The 20,885-nt window shown below is 44.4% G+C and overlaps 1 protein-coding gene across 1 annotated transcript in view; it reads left to right on the top strand.

The window, feature by feature from the left end:
* LOC125438524 (calpain-8-like) overlaps window positions 1-20,885 on the top strand; it is a 73,916-nt gene that overhangs the window by 19,818 nt on the left and 33,213 nt on the right. Inside the window, exons 7-8 of the mRNA XM_048506959.1 lie at window positions 7,903-7,988; window positions 11,535-11,609. Of these exons, the coding sequence (XP_048362916.1) occupies window positions 7,903-7,988; window positions 11,535-11,609 (161 nt within the window). The remainder of the gene's footprint in view (window positions 1-7,902; window positions 7,989-11,534; window positions 11,610-20,885) is intronic.

Below are 20,885 nucleotides of genomic sequence, written 5' to 3'. Positions count from 1 at the left end.
TTTACAAAAAAACACCAAAATTGCTATGGCCATTTCCACACGGCCAAAAAACAGTGCCCTAGGGACGGAAAAAACACTGTCTCTGGGGTGCTGTTCGCCCAGGAGGTGCTGCTGCATTGCAGCAGCGCTATCCTTGCCCCCCCCCCCCCAGCGGCACGAAGACGCAGCTTTCAAACCTCACTCAGGGAACGAGGTTTTTGGAATATGCTGTCTTCCACCCATTGCCAAGCGAGCAGCAGCGGGTGGAAGCCGGCGTATTCCCTGTGCTGCTCCCAAACGGCTTCTTACCTTCTCCTGACTTCCATTGCTCTGAGGAGACCAGGGGACACGTCTCCTGGCCTCCATCGCTGCAGCCGTTGCTCTGGCCACAGGAGCGTGTCCTCTGGCCTCCTCAGAGTGATGGAAGCCAGGGGAAGGTAAGAAACCATTTGGGGGGCTGTGCAGATAATCTCTGCAGATAATGTTTACCACTGTGCCGTTTGTGCAAATGGCCCCAGGGCTTGCATCGGCATGAATCATGCCGATGCAGCCCCGCAAATCTGGCTGTGTGGAAACAGCCTATGTGTTTAAAAAATCCTGGGTTGAAATGCTACTGAGGGAACAGCACAGACACCTAACCACTTTGTTTCCCCCAACCTGCTGCCTGTTCTCCCTCCTTACGTCATGTTAGTTTCATTTCTGCTGAGCTGCTGATTGATGTGATAACTCGCCATTTCAGAAACAACCCCCAAGCATGTTTTCTCCCCTTGGTAGCAATCATGAGCACCAGTTCGCCCAAATGTGTACAGCAACAAATTCACAATGGCCCCATTTCCTTTCCTTTTTATTTTTTGGGTGCTCAGAGCAAGTAGCTAGGCAGATGCACACCTTTGGATGTGGATGGGACATATTGCTTTGCAGATTTTATTATTTTGTATATCACAATGTTATGGGGCCATGTGTGCATGCTTCATGTTCATATTTGTGGTTTCAAAGGCCTGAACTTTTTTCTACGCTGTAGAAATGGGAGGGTGAGGTCCTGCTTGGGCTCCCGGAATTGCTGTAGGTTCTCCACCAATTGGAAGCGTTCCCTAAGCAGAGGATGGGACCAGACGGAGGGAAGGCTGTGGTTATGGAATAGCCAATCAGAATGCAGAAAAAACTGAATGTTTGTGCCTACACATTTGCATTGTAAAAAAAATAGTGGGTTTGTGTGAAGGGGCAGAAAGAAAATGGATTGTTTCCTTCACAGAAATCAGGCACCCATGCAAAGGACAAAAATGGGATAAAATGGACCTGGGTTGAAAAATAACGGATGTAACCTGTTATTATTGTGCTGTGCGGAATCTACCATAGTCTTTATGGGTTGTCATTGTCGAAGCAGCGGCTTACACGAGAGTAGGACACCTTGAGGGGTGCAAGGCAAACAAGAACTGCAAGACACACAGTCACCGTTCAGATCCGTTTATTTGCTAACCACCACCAAAGTGCTCCGCCAGACACAGCTGTTTCCAAGCTCCTTCCACTGAGTGGACTGTGTCTAGTAATATACAAACCAGGTGCCAATCCGATGCCCATGCCATATCAGTCTTTGCACACGTTACTTGGTTATGCACACTGCACTGGTTACACCCGCGGCACTAGTAGGAGAGGGAGTGTCCAACTGTCAAATAGATCATGTCCCCATCTAAGCACATGTGTTCCAACACCCTTCCATGATCGGTTTTGACAGACATTACATATTACACTTTATACATTGGATACAGACGAACACATTCAGTTGCTCACATAAAAGTACATACTTTTCTTTAGCAGTAGGCTTGGTTAAGGCGTCAGCTACATTTTGACTTTGAATCCACATACTGCAGCTTAATGAACCCACATTGTACTGCAAGTTCACCATTACCTGTTGTTCATATTTCAAACGCCTATGTACTTGGTTCTAGCCTTTAGATTCTCTGTCTCTGCTAGATGAATGGCTGTCTGTGAATCCTCTAACTCGGGGATTGGCTGTTGCACTGTTTCCCCTAACTCGGCAACAATGCTTTCAACCAGATCAGTTCGTTGCATGTTTCAGAGATGGCACAGAACTCAGCCTCAGCAGTTGAGAGACTAACTGAGGTCTGTCTGTGGGACTGCCAGGATACTGGTACATTGGCATAAAGTCACTACAAACCCTGTGCATGACTTTTGGTTTCTCACCGTCAGCAAAGAAGCTATCTGTTGTTGCACAAAGCCACGTTCTCTGTTTCTCTGCTTTGACCAGTAATCCAAGTTCAGCAGTGCCATTCAGATATCATTATCCCGCAGGGTCCAGACCTATCCAGTCATTACTCGCGTTGGCTTAGCAGCATGTAAACTTAGCATGCTTACGGCCTTAAAAAGCCAGGTCTAGTGGCGTCCAGTTCAGCGATATGAAGTAGGCTTCTAATAGAGACCTGTATAGTTCTGGATCACTACACAGTTCTGTATCAGATCCTTTACAAAACTCTACAGTCATCGGTGTAGCCATAGCAGTTCTCCTGCGATCTAACTCAGCTTTCTTGACTATGGCTTCTATTTTCTTCTTCTGGCACATGAAGAAGCCTTGATTTATTACTTGTTTAATGTCTATGCCTAGGTAGTGGGTTATTTCACCTAGATCTTTCACCACAAAGGTGTCACTGGAGTTCTTTGTAGATGTTTTCTGCCTGCTGGTCAGTCTTGAGTACATACACAAATGTCATCAACATACACCAGTTATGATTTCTCTGTCTGATGTGACCTCTTACATACACGAACTCAGCAGAGTGCGATAAAACCCGCACTCTTTCAGTTTTGCATCTAAGCAGCAGTACCAGTTCCTCCCAGATTGAATCAGGCGGTACAGAGCGCTGCAGCTTATAAACCATGTTTGGGTCATAGCCTTCATAACCAGCGGAAGCCATATAGGCGTTTGCCTTGAGTGGAGCATTAAGGTAAGCATTGAAAATCAAAATGGCCTCATGTCATATTTGCTTTCGCTAGGCAAGGACGAACCGTAAGACTCTGGTCTGGCTGTGGGAGGAATACCCTTTCTCCTCCTCCGGTTTTCCTCGCCAAGCCCGAGCAACTAATTCTTGCCTTATAAATCAGCCTATTATCGGGCAACAGTTTTCTCTCTTAAATACCCACTTAGAACCGATTACTTTCTGCCCGGGGTGCAGTTACCTTTACAAACACATTTTTTGTTTTAACAAGGGTACTATGTTCGCCTCCATAGCTTCCTCCACTTCTCTCTTTCTTCAGTGGGAAGAGATAAAATCTCTGCATAGGAGGGCGGTTCAAAAACAGAAGTCTGACACACATAAACATTCTGACTGTGACCATTGTTACCCGGTCAGGTGAATTTTACCACCTTGTTTATCCTTTTGAGGATGTGCGAGGGATGGATTGTTCCACCTCCTCCTTCTGACTCTTCACTGGGAGACGAAGTTTGTTTATTTCTCGGACGTTTCACACTCTCTGGCGTGACCTTGAACAGCAGCTGGCAAAGCCTGCTGTCCATTAACTTTATTTCAGGCTCGAGTAAATGGAAGTAACACCTCTGTGTTTGAGTGGATTTTCTCCCAGTTAGCATGCTTAACAAAATTAGCACTCGGGGAGATGACAACCGTCCAAAATGATAGAAAGCGAAATCCCTTTAGTCCAGTGGTTCAAAAGCCAACAAAGGTCAGAGTTTGCCATGGGGTCACCTGTCTTTCTCTGCTGTGGTGGCACCAACACATGAAACCCTTACTGCCAAAAAATCCTCATGTTTGACAAGAGTCAGGATTTTTTCCCATACAGCAGGAAAAGCGGGGTTTGTTTCACTACAGAAGACCACATTCTGTTCAGCACATATGTGGCTGTATTTATTGCTTCTGCCCAGAAGTATTCTGACAAATTAGCATCTAACAGCATGCTTTCTTTCATATTTTTTAAGAATGCGGCTATTTTTCTTTCCGATCATACGTTCTCATGAGCCCGATAAAGAAGGATTAAGTTTCGCGGTGTTGGATTCCCCTTCTTCCAGCCAAGACTGAAATTGATTACCTGTCCATTTCCCCCCCCTGTCCGGTCTACAGCGCGATCACCTTATGACCAGCTCCTTCTCTATCATTTCCACCCAGTTCTTGAACTTTGGAAATGCACCTCAGCCATCGACTTTTAGGAAAAGGTCGTGTACCTACTAAAATCGTCCACACAGAACCATTAGGTGCCGGCTTTTCCCTGACTGAGTTGGAGCGGTCCTGCAAGATCCATATGGACCAGTTGGAGTGGGCCGGACAGACTCTCTGGTGCTTCTGGCAGTTGAAGATCTTTGTAACCTTCACTTCGTTCTGCCACACAAGAGCACTCAAAACTTTTGCAGGGTTTTACCTTCAGACCGCACACCTTTACTAGGTTGGCTAGTGCTCTGAAGTTCGTAATCCAAACACCGCGATGGTAATAATGAATGCATTGGTCATGAGAACATTAGACATTGAGCACATTTGCTACCTTCTCAGACATACAAGACAGTACCATTATCACTGTGTTCTAAATGAAATACCAAACCATTTAACAATTTCCCTTGCGCTTTACACAACTTCATTTTTTTTAGATGTGTACATGTTTGATCAGCAAAGTAACAACATACCCATCTATTAGATCATTTTAGCTGACTGAGCAAACAGAGAAATCAAACAGGGGCACATAAAGGACATTTTTTAGTATGTGTCCATGCAAAACGGAAACCGTAAGCTGTTCCTTGCTTCTCACAGAGGCTGGAGTCCCGTTTGCCAAACACGTGTTTGATGTCACAGAATACGTTGATCCTCTAGCAGCAAATGCTCACGGTTCGCGATGTGCATAGAACCAGGCGCAGGAGATCAATGAGCCAAGTTCCATCTCTGTCCTTGTCGGTGCAGTAACAAAAAAAGCAGACGAGAAGAAGAGGCAGAGTCCCCTCTCCCCAGGACCCTTCTTCTGTCTCTGTTTGGGCTTCCGTCGGTCCAGCACTTTCCGCATGCTCTTGCTAGAGTGGCCAGGAGCTCCACACGGTAGCAGCGCCTGGTAGCACAAACAGCAGGCACGACGGACGAACTCTCAGGAGTTGTTTCCCTCTGAGGCTCGGCAGCGCTCTTCTGGAATTCCCTCTGTCGCTGCGCGGTCCAGCAACCGAGGTGGCGTAGTCCAGAGTCAAGGTGGCATCCGCAACTGTCTGGAGCTGCTGACCAGCGACTCCCCACGAGTCGTCCAGCGACGAAATCAACCCAGGTAGGCTTTATGTGAGTCCTCATAAAACAGACCACGATCAGCCAGCTCAGAAAATAGCGTTAAGCATTTTTCTGTAGGTGCTCAGAGGCGGAGTCACCCTTCCGTAGCCTGAGGTGATGCAACTGTCTTGTTAGTAGACTTTCACTCCAACAGACTCACGCTGGTAGGCGCCTCTGAGTAAGTTCCAGCATTCGAGGCAGGCAGCTGCGTCTTTAATATAGAGCAGTTGGGAGCTTTCTACTGCCAAGATGATGGATGCTCTTGCCCGCTCCTCAGCTCTTATCTCCAGCAGCGGAGGGGCTGCTGGCGGGTAAGGGAGCTGACACAAAAGTCCACAAATCCTCACGCAGAAGATAGGCTTTCATCTTCAAACACCAGGTCACATAGTTGTGCTCTGTCAGCCATTTCGAAAGGCAAACCCGGCAAAGAAGCAGCCATGGTGCAGCCGGGAACTGTTTAAGCACACAGCAACAAAAACAGCTACTCTCGAGTAAGGGCAGAATCTGGGCCCATAACCTGTCGAAGCAGCGGCTTACACGAGAGTAGGACACCTTGAGGGGTGCAAGGCAAACAAGAACTGCAAGACACACAGTCACCGTTCAGATCCGTTTATTTGCTAACCACCACCAAAGTGCTCCGCCAGACACAGCTGTTTCCAAGCTCCTTCCACTGAGTGGACTGTGTCTACTAATATACAAACCAGGTGCCAATCCGATGCCCATGCCATATCAGTCTTTGCACACGTTACTTGGTTATGCACACTGCACTGATTTACACACGGCACTAGTAGGAGGGAGTGTCCAACTGTCAAATAGATCATGTCCCATCTAAGCACATGTTCCAACAGTCATGACCCAAGAGAGTACCTAGGGTATTCTCTTGAATACTGATTGATTGGTGGGATAGGTGCAGATAGGGTAATCAATGATCTGCTCAGATTGCTGATAAAAACACCTTAGGGTGACACAATGGGTATTAGCTAGTCCCATTGTCCAGCCAAGCATAGAAGCCCTCCTAGCCACCGGGGAGAGTGGAAGCAGAGTGCAGGAGGTGGGGTGGAGCCAAAAAGATGCCAGGTTGTACTGTTCCTTAAAAAAGCCCTCTCTTTTGTTATTTTATATTGAAAGATCAATGTCTCAATATATGCACTTCAGGGAAGCAGGAAGGAGTTGGCAGCATGGACGGGGGAGCAAGGGTGAAGGTTCCAGGGTATCTGGCAACTTAGGCTGTGCCAGAGGCATAGCTAGGGGAAATGGAGCCCGGTGCAAAATCGGAGTTTTGCTCCTCCCATGTTCATTTGTGTTTTTTGTATTTTTAGTGTTTTTTCCCGTTTTCAGCCTGCAGGAGGCGCAGTTTTTAGGCTCGCAGCATCAAACTTTCACTGTATCTTTAGGAGAGTCTTCTAATGATACTTCCCAGGTTTGGTGAAGTTTGGTTCAGGGGGTCCAAAGTTTTGGACCCTCAAAAAGGTAGCCCCATCTACTATTAGAACCCATTGGAAACAATGGTAGATGGGGCACCCCCTTTGAGGGTCCATAACTTTGGGCCCCCCAAACCAAACTTCACCAAACCTGGCTGGTATCAGTAGGAGACACTCTTGATGATACCACCTAAGTTTAGTGAAATTTGGTTCATGGGGTCCAAAGTTATGGACCCTCAAAAGGTAGCCCCATTTACTATTAGCTCCCATTGGAAACAATGGGGGATGGGGCACCTTCTTTGGGGGTCCATAACTTTGGACCCCCTGAACCAAATTTCACCAAACTTCACCAAACTTGACTGGTATCATCAGGAGTGTAGCTGGATGATATCCTGAAATTTTGGTGCCGCTATCCTAAAACCTGCCCCTCCCTGCTGGCCGACAAAGTAAAACACTAAAAATATCAAAAATACACTTCTGCTGCCCCCCGGTGCGTGCCCGGTGCAACGTGCACCCCCACTGCCACGTGGTAGCTACGCCCCTGGGCTGTGCTGGTGAGGCTGTGCTGGTGGAAGAGAGACTGAACACAGATATTAGATAGAGATGAGGGGGGTTCTCCCTGCCACCGCCATTATACATATGAGAGATTGATCTCTTGATCGGTGCATTTAGTGAAGTGGGAAAAAGATGAAAGCATGGAGGGGGCTGCAGGGAAAGGCATGCAAAGCTGTCCAAAGGTGTGGGAAGCCTGGCCATGGGTGGAGAGAAGATGTCTGGGACAAAACTGTGCCCACTGGCAAATCTCCCCTCTCTGGCTGCAAAGTAAAAAATCAAAATCATGCTAGAAGTGGTCTTACCATGGGCAGAATGAAAAGTGAAAACAGAGCTTGAGGAAACATGTCTGTGCAAAAAATCTTGTTGCAATGGACATTTGCCCCCACCAAGCACCAAACATATTGGGCATAATTGGCCAATTACTGTTTTTGTTTTGTTTTGGTCAATCATGTATTATAGTAAACTTTAATGAAAGCAACTCTTTATGTGTAGGATTGGATTACTTCCCTCTCTCTGCTAATATTGTGTAGGGTTCTATTAATTTTTTGATACTGACTGGCAAAAGATTATGACAAATAGTGTGCATTATATTTATTTTTTTAAGAAGATAAAGGCCAAAGGATTTAACAGTATTGTTATGATAAGTGGAATAACTGGGTGCTGAGATTTTGTTTGTTATGCTTTTGTAGGTTAACTACCGCGGACGCCCAGAGAAACTAGTCAGGATAAGAAATCCGTGGGGTGAAGTGGAATGGACTGGAGCATGGAGTGATAAGTAAGTTATTATGTGCCATGCATTTCTGCTGCATAACTTGTACCCTTCTAAAATTGTATCCTTTTAAAATCATATATTTTTCATATTCGTGTACTACATGTACTTCATGATGCACGAAATGGCACATTTTGGCTCTCTTAAAGTAAAATCTGGTTACATTTGGCAAGTTATTAAATCACATGACAGCTGGTAAGAAAAAAGAAATATTCATACATTAGTTGGATTATCTGATAACCATGTCTGCATGATTAGAAATGAGTTTGTAGTTGAGGATAGGGACAGATATAAAGCCCATCTTAATTAAGTGGATTCTTCTCATGCCCAGGAAGAAAAAAAATCCTGTTCAGAAAAATATTTAACTAAAAGCTAACATAATAGCTGGCAGATCTTTTAAATCAATACTTTAAAAAAATTCACTAACTTTCTGGAGTGAAGGTTCTATTCTTAGAAAAGATTCTAAGAATATTTCTGAGTGCTATTCCTCCCAAACTGTTTTATGTCAAACATAAAGGATGACCACATATTGCATCTTACACTTTCAGTAGTGGAAAGACTATGTGATCCTTGATCACTATTGTGAATCTAGGGAAAGAAGCTGTTTTGGCTCTCAGTTGTGAAATTGTTAATCTCCTAACAATAATCATGCTAGTTGTCATTAAAACTGACGTTTCCTCTATGAACTTAACAGTCCTGGTATAAGGGGATGGGTCCTCCCATGGATGAATAAGTAGTTAACAGACAGCAGAAGGGAAGAATACATGCACAGGTTTCACTTCTGAGAGAAACAAGCAGTGGGGTCCCTCAGGGACTGGCATTAGTATTTTGTTCACAAATTATCTGGAATCAGGAGAGAAGTGGCCAGGTTTGCAGATGACATCCAATAATTCAGGTTAGTGAAAAACAAAATGCATTTTGATAAGATCCAAGAGGACCTCTTCAAATTGGGTGCGTGGGTAAGCTTCGATTTGTAAAGTGATGCACATTAGGACAAAAAATTATCTCATTTTAAATGTACACTGAGTGGGTCTAAACTGGCAGTGACAGAGAAGGAAATAAATCTTGGGGTCACATTGGATCACTGTTGATCAGTGTATAGCAGAGACTGGTGAAAAAGGTAGCTGTGAGCCGGGGTTATTAGAATAATTAAAAATAAAACAGCTTGTATTGTAACAAATTGACCTATAGTGAAGCTATATTTAGAATACTGTGACCAGTTCTGGTTTCTGCATCCCAAGAAGGAGAACCTACAGTTGGAAAAGGTCAGAGAAAGCTATTCAAATGATGACAAAGGTACTGGAACTTGTGGGATTTACTTAGATGACTTTAAAAGGAGATCAGATGGATTCATGGAAGAAAGACCCATCTATGAGCCGTGAAACTCAACAGAACCTCCATGTTCAGAGACCATATCCACTGAATCCCAGTGGCTGGGATCAGGAGAAGGGGGATTTGTCCTTGGAGATTCTGCTATGGATCTCTGGCCACTGGTGCCTTCCCACTCCCTTGCACTGCTTTGCATGCTTTCCGTCTTGCCCCCCCAAATTTGCAGGCTGCTTCAAGTAACAGAAAAGCAGCTCACCAGTGGCGTATCTGCCTAGGGACAAGGGGTACCCCTTGTCCCCGGGCGCCACTCTTCTGGTCACATGGGGGGCGCAAAATCGCCCCCCCATGTGACCAGGAAGTCCTGCTGTCTCATTGTTTTCGTGTGCCTCGACCCCATCCGAGGCACGCAAAAAACGACGAGCACCCTCAACCCACCCTGGACTCCCCCCTCTCTTCAGAAGAGACTGCAGGCTGCCAGCTGGGAACCCAGCCAGCAGGGGGAGTCTGGGGGGGAGGTGGGCACCCTAGACCTTGCCCGTGTCCATGGTGACATGGGCAGGGTTGAGGGCAGTGGGGGTGGAGCCTGGGGGAATCAGGGGTGGAGCTAGGGTGGGGGGGGCAGAGCCTGGGGGGCATCCTGGAGACAATTTGTCTCCGGGCGCCATTTGCCCCTGGTACGCTTCTGAAGCTCACTCTTGATATTTGAGATATTGATATAAAGAGAGCTTGGAAATAACATGCCTCCAGCAGCAGCAGCACCAGTAACAGGAAGTATTGTGGGAGGGGAGGGCAGGGCAGGGGAGGGCAGGGCAGGGAGAGAGAATATCTACTCTAGGACTGTCCCTTTCTTTAGCAGCCTGTGGTCCAGGGAATTGCTTTGCCTCTTTTATTTGGGGTGGGGAAGGATTACTTTTGGGACAGTAATATCGACATAAATGCAGCTTAAAGGACTTAGCCAGAAGTTTTAACTACTGGGTGTAATGAGATCTGTGCTTTTAAGAATCACTTGATGGGAAGAGTTAAGAGAACCAGACCTGCAGAGTTGTCTGCAGAAAAACTCTGGGGAAAGGAGGGAGTACCTCCTTGTGTGTCAGAGTCCCAAGGTAAGTGTTCCATGTGTAATGGGCCCTTGTGAAAAATGGAACACGGGCCTTTTCTGCTTTTATGAATTAGTTTTCTAAGCATCCAGGCTCACTAGCCCGACATTCGTTACCATTCAATCACTCCTGCTACAGGGATGCTACATGTATGGTTTGCTTTCATAAAGCAGCCACTGAAATTATGGCATTCAGAGCTAAGAGGAGAAACTCCTTTAGCCTGAATTACTGTTAACTGCAGAATGGTGCTCCAAGTGTTGAAGCCATAGCACAAAGCAGGCCCTTGGAGCCATAGGGGTATCCTGAACCTTAACTGCAATTTAAGTATCCATGTTTGCTCCTTTGCTCCTGATCTGGTCTGGTGATACTACTGCAGGCTCACCAGCAGCAGCAACCATTCCCCCCCCCCCCCCCCCAATGCCAGTCACCTCTCTCAGTGTCATTCTCGGCTGGTGAGCCCACTACAGGCTCGCCAGGTCATAGCCAGAGAAAACAGCACCAGGGAAAGAAGTGAAATTATGCCCTGGGGGGAGGACTGCTTCCACTAAATGTTTCTTGCCAACCTCTTCCATCCACCCCCCACAAATATCCCCTGTGGTTGAACTAGCATTTTTTTAGACGTTTGAGAGGCACCTAGGCCAGCAACACACTGAGGGTAGGGAGGAGGACAGGGAAGGACACACCGTCCCTGACTTGGTCCCTGCCTGCAGTGTCTTGCTGGCTTCAGCACCACAGTGCTCCAATGGCTGGAAGGAATGTAAATTCAATTTTAAAGGAACTACAGGGCTTTTTTGCTGAGGCAGAGGCATATCTGAGGCAGAGGCATGTCTGACCCTTGTGACAAATGAGTTCAGTACCCCTGTCTTGCAGGATAGATGAAAAGGTAATGACTATACATTCCTTCATTTCACAGCAGCTGGGCAGCTTTCCTGTATGCTTGGTTCTGTGATCAGATCTTCTTTTCCAACTGTGTACTTTACTGATTTACATTTCACAAATGTATTGTATAAGATAAAAGAGCTAATCTCTGCAGATGATGTTTACCACTGCGCCTTGTTAAACATATAGTTACATTACTTTGTAATGGAAACTGTAGTAGCTACTCACTCTTCTTGTGTCCTTGCAGTGCTCCTGAGTGGAATTATATTGACCCCGCACAAAAAAGGGCTCTGGATAAGCAAGCAGATGATGGTGAATTTTGGTGAGAGTCTCTCAGTTGGTATGATCTTTAATGGAATATGGTCATGTAATGATGAACAGGCCTCAGTGTAAACCTACTTCCTAGAAAATATGGCGAAGGAATAGAAGGGAAAGTAACTAGCTACCTTTACTTGCAACGCTGTCTTCAGCTTTCCCTCCTTCCCTTCTCCTGGCAGCTTCTCCCAGGGAGAACTGTGCAGCTCTGGTTTTACCTTTTTATTTGCCCCCAACTTCAGTTGCATTATGTATGTGTGTGTGTGTTTGTGTTTATTTATTTATTTATTTTGTTTACACTCCACTTTTCTCCCCAGAGAGGACCTCAGCTTACATCATTCTTTTCTTCTCCATTTTATCCTCACAACAACCCAGTGAAGTTGTTAGGTCTTGAACTTTAAGCCAATAAACGGACACTGTAGTATTGATCAGTAGCATTTATTGATAAGGCATCGAAGCACCAAAGCTTGGCAAAGCCAGTTGTGACAAACCTGGCTTTTGCCATCCCCTTTATCCCATTGCAAATCCCCCCTTCCACTTTCCCAAGAAATTGTGAAAAACAGTCCCAGGAACTAAGGCACCCCAAGGTCAGCAGCAGATAGTAAGAGAAAGCCACCTGGCTTCCTGTCCCCACGGGATAACAGATGCAACTCTGTTTCTCATGGGACCAGGGTGTCAGTGTCATGCCCCCACAGAGCCTTTGTTTATTTCCCCTTTAGTTTCCCCACAGTTAGTATGGGTTTAGCTATGTTTTGTACAGTATTCAGTGGGAGGGAACCGAATTTAGTTCTGTCCCTTTAAGAAGCCCTAGGGCTGGTGTTCTACGGCAGTTATTACCCAGCAACCTGTCTGATTTGGCAGTTAGGGGCCAACAGAAGCTGGGTGACAGCAGCAGTTAGGTGCCAACGGAAGCTGGGTGACAGCAACAAGTTAGACAGTCCAAGATGTTTTAGACTCTCAGTATTTAACAGTCAAAGATGTTATAGATTCACAGTATTTAAGTTAACCTGTTATTGGTGTTAATGACTCACAGTATTTACAATAAATTCCAGACTCCAAGTTTCTGCAACAAAGTAACCTTTATTTAGTTAGACCCGTGAGGAGTCAGGGTCTATCAACATTATTTCATTAAAAGCTTTAGGAGTATTGAACTGTTAACTGAGTCCAGTGAGTCTTACATTCTGCTTTGGCCGGAGTGCAGGCACCCTAAAATAGGAGGCAGAACAGTCTAGCTTGAATGTTTCCAGTTTCCAAAGGCCGAATTGAAAGTTTTCAGTGGGTGAGAAGCAAGTAAAGAGGGAACAAGAAAGTCTGCCTAGCAACAGTAGAGAGATTGGTTCCTATAAGCCTAAAGTAGCTGGGCATAGGAAAAGTGAAGTCTTCTTTTCTAGGAGCACCGGCATAAGAGAGAGATTGGTTTCTATTAGCCCTAAAGTAGCTGGGGATAGGGAAAATTGAAGTCTTCTTTGCTAGGAGCACCGGCAGAGAGAGAGAGAGTGGTTCCTATAAGCCCCTAAAGAAGCTGGGCATAGGAAGTTGGGGGGTCTTCTTTGCTAAGAGCACTGGAAGAAGAGAGATTGGTTCCTACAAGCCCTAAAAGTAGCTGGGCATAGGAAAATTGAAGTCTTCTTTGCTAGGAGTACCCGGCAATGCAGGAAGAGAAGAAACTCCCTAAGAGCCAACAAACTCTATTTCACAAAGCAATGCTAGAAATAAAATACACTACCAAAATGTTAGCATCTTTGCAAGAGATCAGGTGAATGTATTGCAGCTCAAATGCTCTAAGGCGTGTAGGAAGACTCCTAACAAGTTATCAATCTAGGAAAATGCCTTGTACAAGAAGAGAGAAATATTAAAGTTGTAAGGAGACCTTACAACAACGAATTTCTTTATGGAAAGGTCAGCTGGGAGATCTGATTTCCCTCCTAGAAGTATGAATACATCAGAAACCTTGAATATCAAGACAAAGAAAGAGATGGAAGGATCAGAGAAAAGGCAAACTTCTTTAACAACATTATGTGTGGTTTATCCAGCAAGTTTCAGGGGATTGCAAGCAAGTCAACAATCAGAGATCCAGCCTGGCATAAGAAGAACAATCCACCAAACCAACTGCTTAGCACACTTTTTAAATCCCCACTTGAGAGGAATAGGAGAGAGGAATGTCACCTCACATTTCCAAGAAAGGTTCCCACACCCTAGAGTGCCAAACAAGTGTGGCAGTAAATCTGCAACTAAAACCTCGATCTTCCCACACATCCCACAGAACAAGAAGCACTAAGTCCAGAGCTCAAATTATAGCAGTTACCTCTTGTAATGGATTTCCCAAAGAGTGGCTATGGAAATGAGAGATCCTGGAAGTAGCCAAAGCTGATGCAGCGTGACTGCTGCAAAACAAAGTGAGATTTCTTAAGCAGAACGAAGAAGAAATCATTCCGAAAGAACAAGCTCACTTGAGGGAGGCCAGGGAAAGCGTGACGATCAGGCACAGTTAAAAGCCCAGGGAAGCGTGACCCATCAGGCACATCAAGCCCAGCTGAAAGCTCAGGAAGAGGCTTCGACAAGAAGCAAAGAAGTAGAAGCAGCCTTGTCCAACTTACTAAAACAAAAGAGCAAAGGCAGAAGAAAAAGCTGATAGCTTGAGCTCAGAAGTTTTGGAGCAAGGCAGCCTTAAAGAAGAGTTTTATTTACACCTTCACTCTGAGGGAAATAGAGGGAAAGAAAGACCCTATGATGAAAGGTATCTTCCTATTTAATCCAACAGTCATCCAACTTTGGAGAAGTGACTGCTGATTCCGAGGAAAGAATTCAGAGTGACAGAAGAACATCCCTGGCAGCCTGCAGAGATCAACAGAACTAATGTCCCAGATGTCCAGAGTTACTGCAGCAATCCATGGTCCCGGATTCCAACCACAGCATAGCATGGATTTGCACCAGTAGTGGTGAGTCAGCAGACAGGTACCACAAAAGGAGCTGCCCCAAGTAATCAACAAGCAACAGTCCAGTTAGCAAATGAACAGAATTGAGGAGAGAGAAACGCTTTACAAATCCAGTTGGGATGCCCAATTTACAAGACTCTACAGTTTTTTAGACAGAAGCAGCAAGTCTCCTGAGAGACACAGTTGTACCTGGAGTATCAACTTCACAGTTATACTCTACTCCAGCATCATCAGACTAACAAATCCCATTATACAACCCTGACATCCCAAATTTGTCCAGATGTTTTGAAAGCTTGTAAACTGCCTTTCCAGAAATCCTAGAAAGAGATTTAGCAGACAGAGGCATTCAAGAAGTTTTTCTACGAATTAAGCCAGAAGACTACCCACTTTGGAAAATTACATTTCCAGAGAGCTCTCAAAAGAGACCCTGAGAACTAGATGCCCGGGGAAGAGCTGACCTTGCTTACTAAGCTTGGTTGGGGTTTCTAACATCCACCGGACGCCGGAGAGACCAGCCGTGAAGGTGCCCTGCTTTCATCCTCCCCTGCTGGCATGGGGATTCCCCTATGCTATCGCTCCGGGACCCATATCCGCTCTTCAGGAGGTTTGCATATGGGTTGATGGGATACTGTTTAGAATGAAATTTTTTAAACTTTATATATTTATGTTTATATATGCTTTTATATTGTTCACCGCCCTGAGCCCTTTTGGGATAGGGCGGTATACGAAATTAAATAATAAAATAAATAAATAAATAGAACAAGCATGCGTCCCGAAAGCGCAAATAAGAAGAAAGGTCTAATACAGCACATGTAAGAGAAACCCTCCACATGTGGCTTTAGAGCGAGGCATGGAGTAGATTAGGCCAGGCGAAGATATGGAGCATCTTCAGAAATAGAAGCTTCACTTCTACAAAAGGCTTAAAAACCTTTCCCAAACTTGCAATGAAAGATTGCAAGAAACTGTGGGATTGTGACAGATCTGCTTTCAGAGATGGAGTCTGCAAAAAAAAAACCTTGAGCTGCCAGGGACTTGCATGTTTTGGATCAGCATTTGACTCAAAGAGAAGTTATCGAAACAAGTTGCCCTTCCCCTGAAAGAAGAGCAATGGGGTAAAGAAAGTTTTTTTAATTACAAAGAGAACCATCAGCAAAGAAATTTATCCACCATATTCATATCTTGTAAGATTTATATCCAAGAATGGCTAAAGAAAGAAATGATGATCCTCAAACAGGATTCCCCTTCTTTGTACCAAGGTGTTAGAGAGAAAGAGAGTCGTTCCAAGAGTTTAAAAAGATGTAAACCTCAGAAGTTATGGTTAGAGGAAGAACTAGAGAACAAGATACAAACTCAGTTAAACAATTCTCCAAGTAAGCCATTGGAAATTATGTGTCCAGTTCATAAAAAAAATTGCACAACCTCAATGACTGCAAAGAGTTCAGAGAAATGCCTGCTTATGAGGCGCCTGTCTACCACATAAAAGCAACTTAGAAACTGTGTGTTTTTTTAAATGTTGCTCTTTCAAAGTCTCCTTATAATATGGCCAGCGAATGCAAAAAGAAAGGTAAAAGTGCCAAGAATGCTCCAGTGAACAGCATTGTTCAACATTACATCGCACTGAAAACCACTTCCAGTTACCAAAGAAAGAGACCAAAGAGGCAGAAGAAAATATCCTGGAGAAACCATCACACAACCAAAGGAGGGACAGAGCGGCAACAGCGACATGCACTGCCATGTCGCGATGGAACAAAAAAAAGACGTACGTACTTGCCACCATCCGATTTGTCACCATGAATATTTACTCAAAAGCTTCACACATCAAATAGCATTATGTATGTGGCATTAGGCAGCAAAGCGATACTTCATTAAAAAGCCACTCCAGAGTTTTTTTGAGATATTTAACTTATACACTCAGAAAGAGATAGGAATATGTCATGACCACATGTGGTGGAAATCAAATCCCATGACAGGAAAAAGAACAGCACCTGGAATTTGTTCTGCAATCAACTGATGGGACAGAGAGCAATTTAAAGCTACCTACTCTCCTTGAATGTCAACATATTCCTAAAGGAAAGGCAGAAGACAAATCCCAACAAAAACGTAAAGCATACGCATCACTGAAGCACCTGGGGTCTATAGCAGACAAGATACCAGAGCTTGACCCAAATGCTAAAATTCTGCTGCTTATCGGGGCACAGGAATTGTCCAGAAGTGTTAAGTAGTCAAAGAACAAGTTAGAAAGGTCCCCAGAGATATGCCATTTTAGCTCAGAGGTTAGGAGGCTGGGGTGGACCATTCCTAGGCCCAGGATTTGTTTGAACCACAAAGAATGCACCTGAACATGCACACACCTTCTGCATGGGGTTTATGCCAAATGGACGACCATGCAGATGTTGGACTGCCCAAATCACATCCAGATACAACATCATAGCATATAGGAGTTGGAGTCATCAGTGTTTTAAAGTACAGTCCATGATGACCAGCCAGCCTTGTCCATAGAAGATAAAACTAACCATAATGGAAAGAGAGTGTCAGCTTAACTTGGGATAGCAGAGCAAGAGGAAATTGGATCAGCACCTTTACCTTTCAAGAGAACCCAGAGACAAGAGTTACGCAAATGCTACATTGTCAAATGGCATACCTGCAGCGTTTAAGAAAGCACTACAAAGAAGCATGGAAAAACCCCAGTTATTTAGAGCATGATGAATCCATCAGTAATTCATCTGAAGTAACAGTGTACCCTGATGCTCCTGTGACCATCAACGGGGCAGAAAAGCGAAGTCTTGTATTTGCAGAAGAAGCAAAAAAATCAGCTGGCTATGCAAAATCCAAGGAGCAAGTGAAGAAGAAGAGATGGGTACTGAATCAGAACCTGAAGGATAGATGATTTGATGCCTAGGATTGATTATTACATCCCTCTGGTGCAGCTAAAGAGGAGAGATGTGCACCAGGAAAGGAGATAGAAAAGCATCCACAGATCCAGAAGATGATCTCATATGTAAACAGTTGGCACTCTAGAGAGGTGTTCCAGACATGTCACAGAATCCAGATGTTGTTCTGGACAAGTTCGAGAGAAAATAACAAGGTCAACACTTTAAACAGAGGAAGTAAAATCGAAAATATCACTCTCTCAGAACACACAAGAATTTCTCAAGCAGGAGAGGCTGCAAATGGCTTTTCAATCCACCACATCACGTCCCATATGGGAGGAGCATGGGAGAGAATGATAGGGATAATAAAGAGACTCCCTGGATGCTATGCTTTTTTGAATGATATTAGCAATCTCACACACATGAGAGTCTTGGATTACATTGATGGCATGAAGTAGTCTCTATACTCAATAGTCAGCCTTTAGCGTAATTTCATCAGACCCAGAAAATCCAAGCATTTTAACACCAGCAATTTTTGTTAACTTTTAAAAAAACTCAGGGAATTGGACTGATATAACTATAGCCTCAGATTTAAAAGAGTACACTACCACAAACAATGGCAATAACAGGTGCAGTCTTTGGCTAATGCATTTTTTGGAAGAGATGGAAGAGAATATTTTGCCATTATTGTTACAAAAAAGAAGCAAATGGGAAGAACCCCAACCATGAATCTTCAAAAGTGGGAGGCGATGGTCTTGATGAAGGAAAAAAAGAATCTCCGGACGGAGGTTCTGGCCATTTAGCCATTAATGTGTGGTAGAAGTAGTTCAAGAGAGAGAGGGACCACAGAGTGCTAAAGGTTAAAATAAAAGACAACTAAAGCAACAGGTGAAGAACGAGACTTTATGAAATTGATGAAATACAGTTCAGCTTTTCCAAGAACAAGGCGGAGGAATGGCTGCCTTCCTTTACATGATCGCGACAGCTCAACTCAACAAAACATACTCTAGAAATAACCTGAGAGCTTCAGACCCCACAGTGTTGCAACAGACAAACATGAAAGGAGACTCCCTCTCTTTGTAGCGGTTGGATAAATGTCTTGTGGAAAACATCCATTTTCTGCTACTTAATGACTTTTAACCCTGATTTTTTAAGAATGAAGATGGAGATTCTTCTTTATTCCAGAGTTCCCTGAGCAGTTGAACTTTAGTGAACCACAAGCAGTTTGAATTCTGCAATCAAGATTGTCCAGAAGTTTATAGCTAACATAGAAAGTTTATAGTTATAGTTAGCATAGGAAATTTACAGTTAGCATAGTTGATATTATGTATTAGGGATAGATGAGGTGATTAAAGAGTAGGTACAGTAAGAATAGTTTCAAGTATAGTTAATGGAAGTTGATAAAGGTAAAACTTCCAGAGGAAGTTTTAAATGCGAGGTGTCATGCCCCCACAGAGCACTTTGCATTTATTTCCCCTTTAGTTTCCCCACAGTTAGTATAGGACAGCTATGTTTTTGTACAGGTATTCAGTGGGAGGAACGAATTTAGTTCATTCTGTCCTTTAGAAACCCCCCTAGGAGGCTGGTGTTCCTACTGACAGTTATTACCCAGCAACCTGTGTCTGATTTGGCAGTTGAGGGCCAGCGGAAGCTGGGTGACAGCAGCGCGGATAGGAACGCCAGCAGGAGCTGGGTGACAGCAACAAGTTAGACAGTCCAAGATGTTTTAGACTCTCAGTATTTAACAGTCAAAGATGTTATAGATTCACAGTATTTAAGTTAAACAGTTATAGATGTTATAGTCTCACAGTATTTACAATAAATTCCAGACTCCAGAAAGTTTCTGCAACAAAGTAACCTTTATTTAGTTAGACCCGGGAGGAGTCAAGGTCTGTCAACATTGTTACAATTAAAGCTTTAAGTATTGAACTGTTAACTGAGTCAGTGAGTCTTACATTCTGCTTTGGCCGGGTGCAGGCACCTAAATAACCACCTGGGGAGCAGAACAGTCAGGGGAAGCCTAGTTATCTACAAAGCATGTGAAGCCATAAAGTAAAGATCAAGGAAAGAATGTTCCAGATGGCAGTGGTTACAGCAGGCTGGTTACATATATCTTTTAGCAGCATTGATTTGTAGATTGAAGCAGTTACATTGAGTTAGGAGCTAGGGCTTAGAGAGAGGAAGGACCTCAGCAAGGTTTAATTTCCCACCAGTACAGCCATTTTCTCCTAGGAAAGTGATCTTTGTAGTCTAGAGATGTAGTAGTTCGGGTTGCCAAACCCCCACTGGTGGCAGAGGATACTCAATTTTGGGCTCCTCCTGTTAGGTCTTGGAACCATAGCCCAATAAATGAACTCCAAAATGATATTTAGCAGCGTATATTGATGAGGTAGTCAAGCATAACAATTGGCAAAGCCAGTTCTAATGAAACTGACATCTCAGGTCTCATATATTCCCCCAAGAATCCCCTCTCTCAAATTCCCAGAGAAAGCATCTGGGGCTGAGACTGCGAGCGTGCCCAACCCCAAGGTCAGAAACAGATAGCAGAGGAGCCACCTGGTCTCCTGCCCACAACAAGATAACAGACGTAACTATTTTCTCATGGGTTAGGTGAGGCAGGGGATGCCTACTTCACTACAAAGCATGTAAAGCCATGAAGCGTAGGTCAAAGAAAGAATGCATAGATGGCATATAAAAGAACTGGTTACATATACCAAAAGAGGCATTGGGTTGCCAAGTGAGCTGGATGATTCAAGAGTACATCCATCTTGCTCAGATAAGCACCCCCCTGACACCTCCCCCCAAGGGGTCCAGAAGTGACATTATCCCATAGGCAATGACAGAGGAGATGCTCTGGTATTTGGGCAAAACTCTACGGTAAAAACAATTTCTACCATAAAGTTGATGTGATGACATCACTTCTAGAAGCGATGTCATCATGCAGGAGATGTTGGTGCCTAGGCCTCATTTAATCCTGGTAAGATCCCCCCCACCCTCACTGATGGTCAGGGGAAGGTGGCAACCCTAGTTGTAGTTTGAGAGATTTCCAGGCCCTTTTTGGAGGTTTTCATGGCAGGGTGGAAATTTGAACATGGATTTCCTAAATCTTAATCTGAACCTCTAACCAGCACACCACACTTACCTTTGTGTGGGGTAGCTGATATTGAACAGTAGCAAGCAGCCAGGCCTTGGTGAGTCATGAAAGTAGCCTGATGGCTTCAGTTGTGTCTGTCTTCAATAAGTCTTCCCTCAAATGCTAAAAAAGCAGTGGAAAGGGCTCTGCCCCTCCCTCGCCTTTTACTAATCGAAACCAGGGCTGGCTGTACTGTTGCAGTTGCCTAGCAATGGTCACTGAGAGCATTCACTTGTTAAAACTGCTTTTATTTTAATCCCTCCAATGTATTGTTTGTTAGATTTCAATTGTTGTTTTTTGGCACTCCTGGGCTTTTTTTCAGGTTTGTCGAAAGATCTGTCTTG

Source organism: Sphaerodactylus townsendi, linkage group LG01, assembly GCF_021028975.2.
Source record: "Sphaerodactylus townsendi isolate TG3544 linkage group LG01, MPM_Stown_v2.3, whole genome shotgun sequence".
Taxonomy (NCBI): domain Eukaryota; kingdom Metazoa; phylum Chordata; class Lepidosauria; order Squamata; family Sphaerodactylidae; genus Sphaerodactylus; species Sphaerodactylus townsendi.
Note: the sequence above shows the minus strand (reverse complement) of the source record. Positions and strands in the feature narration are given on the sequence as shown.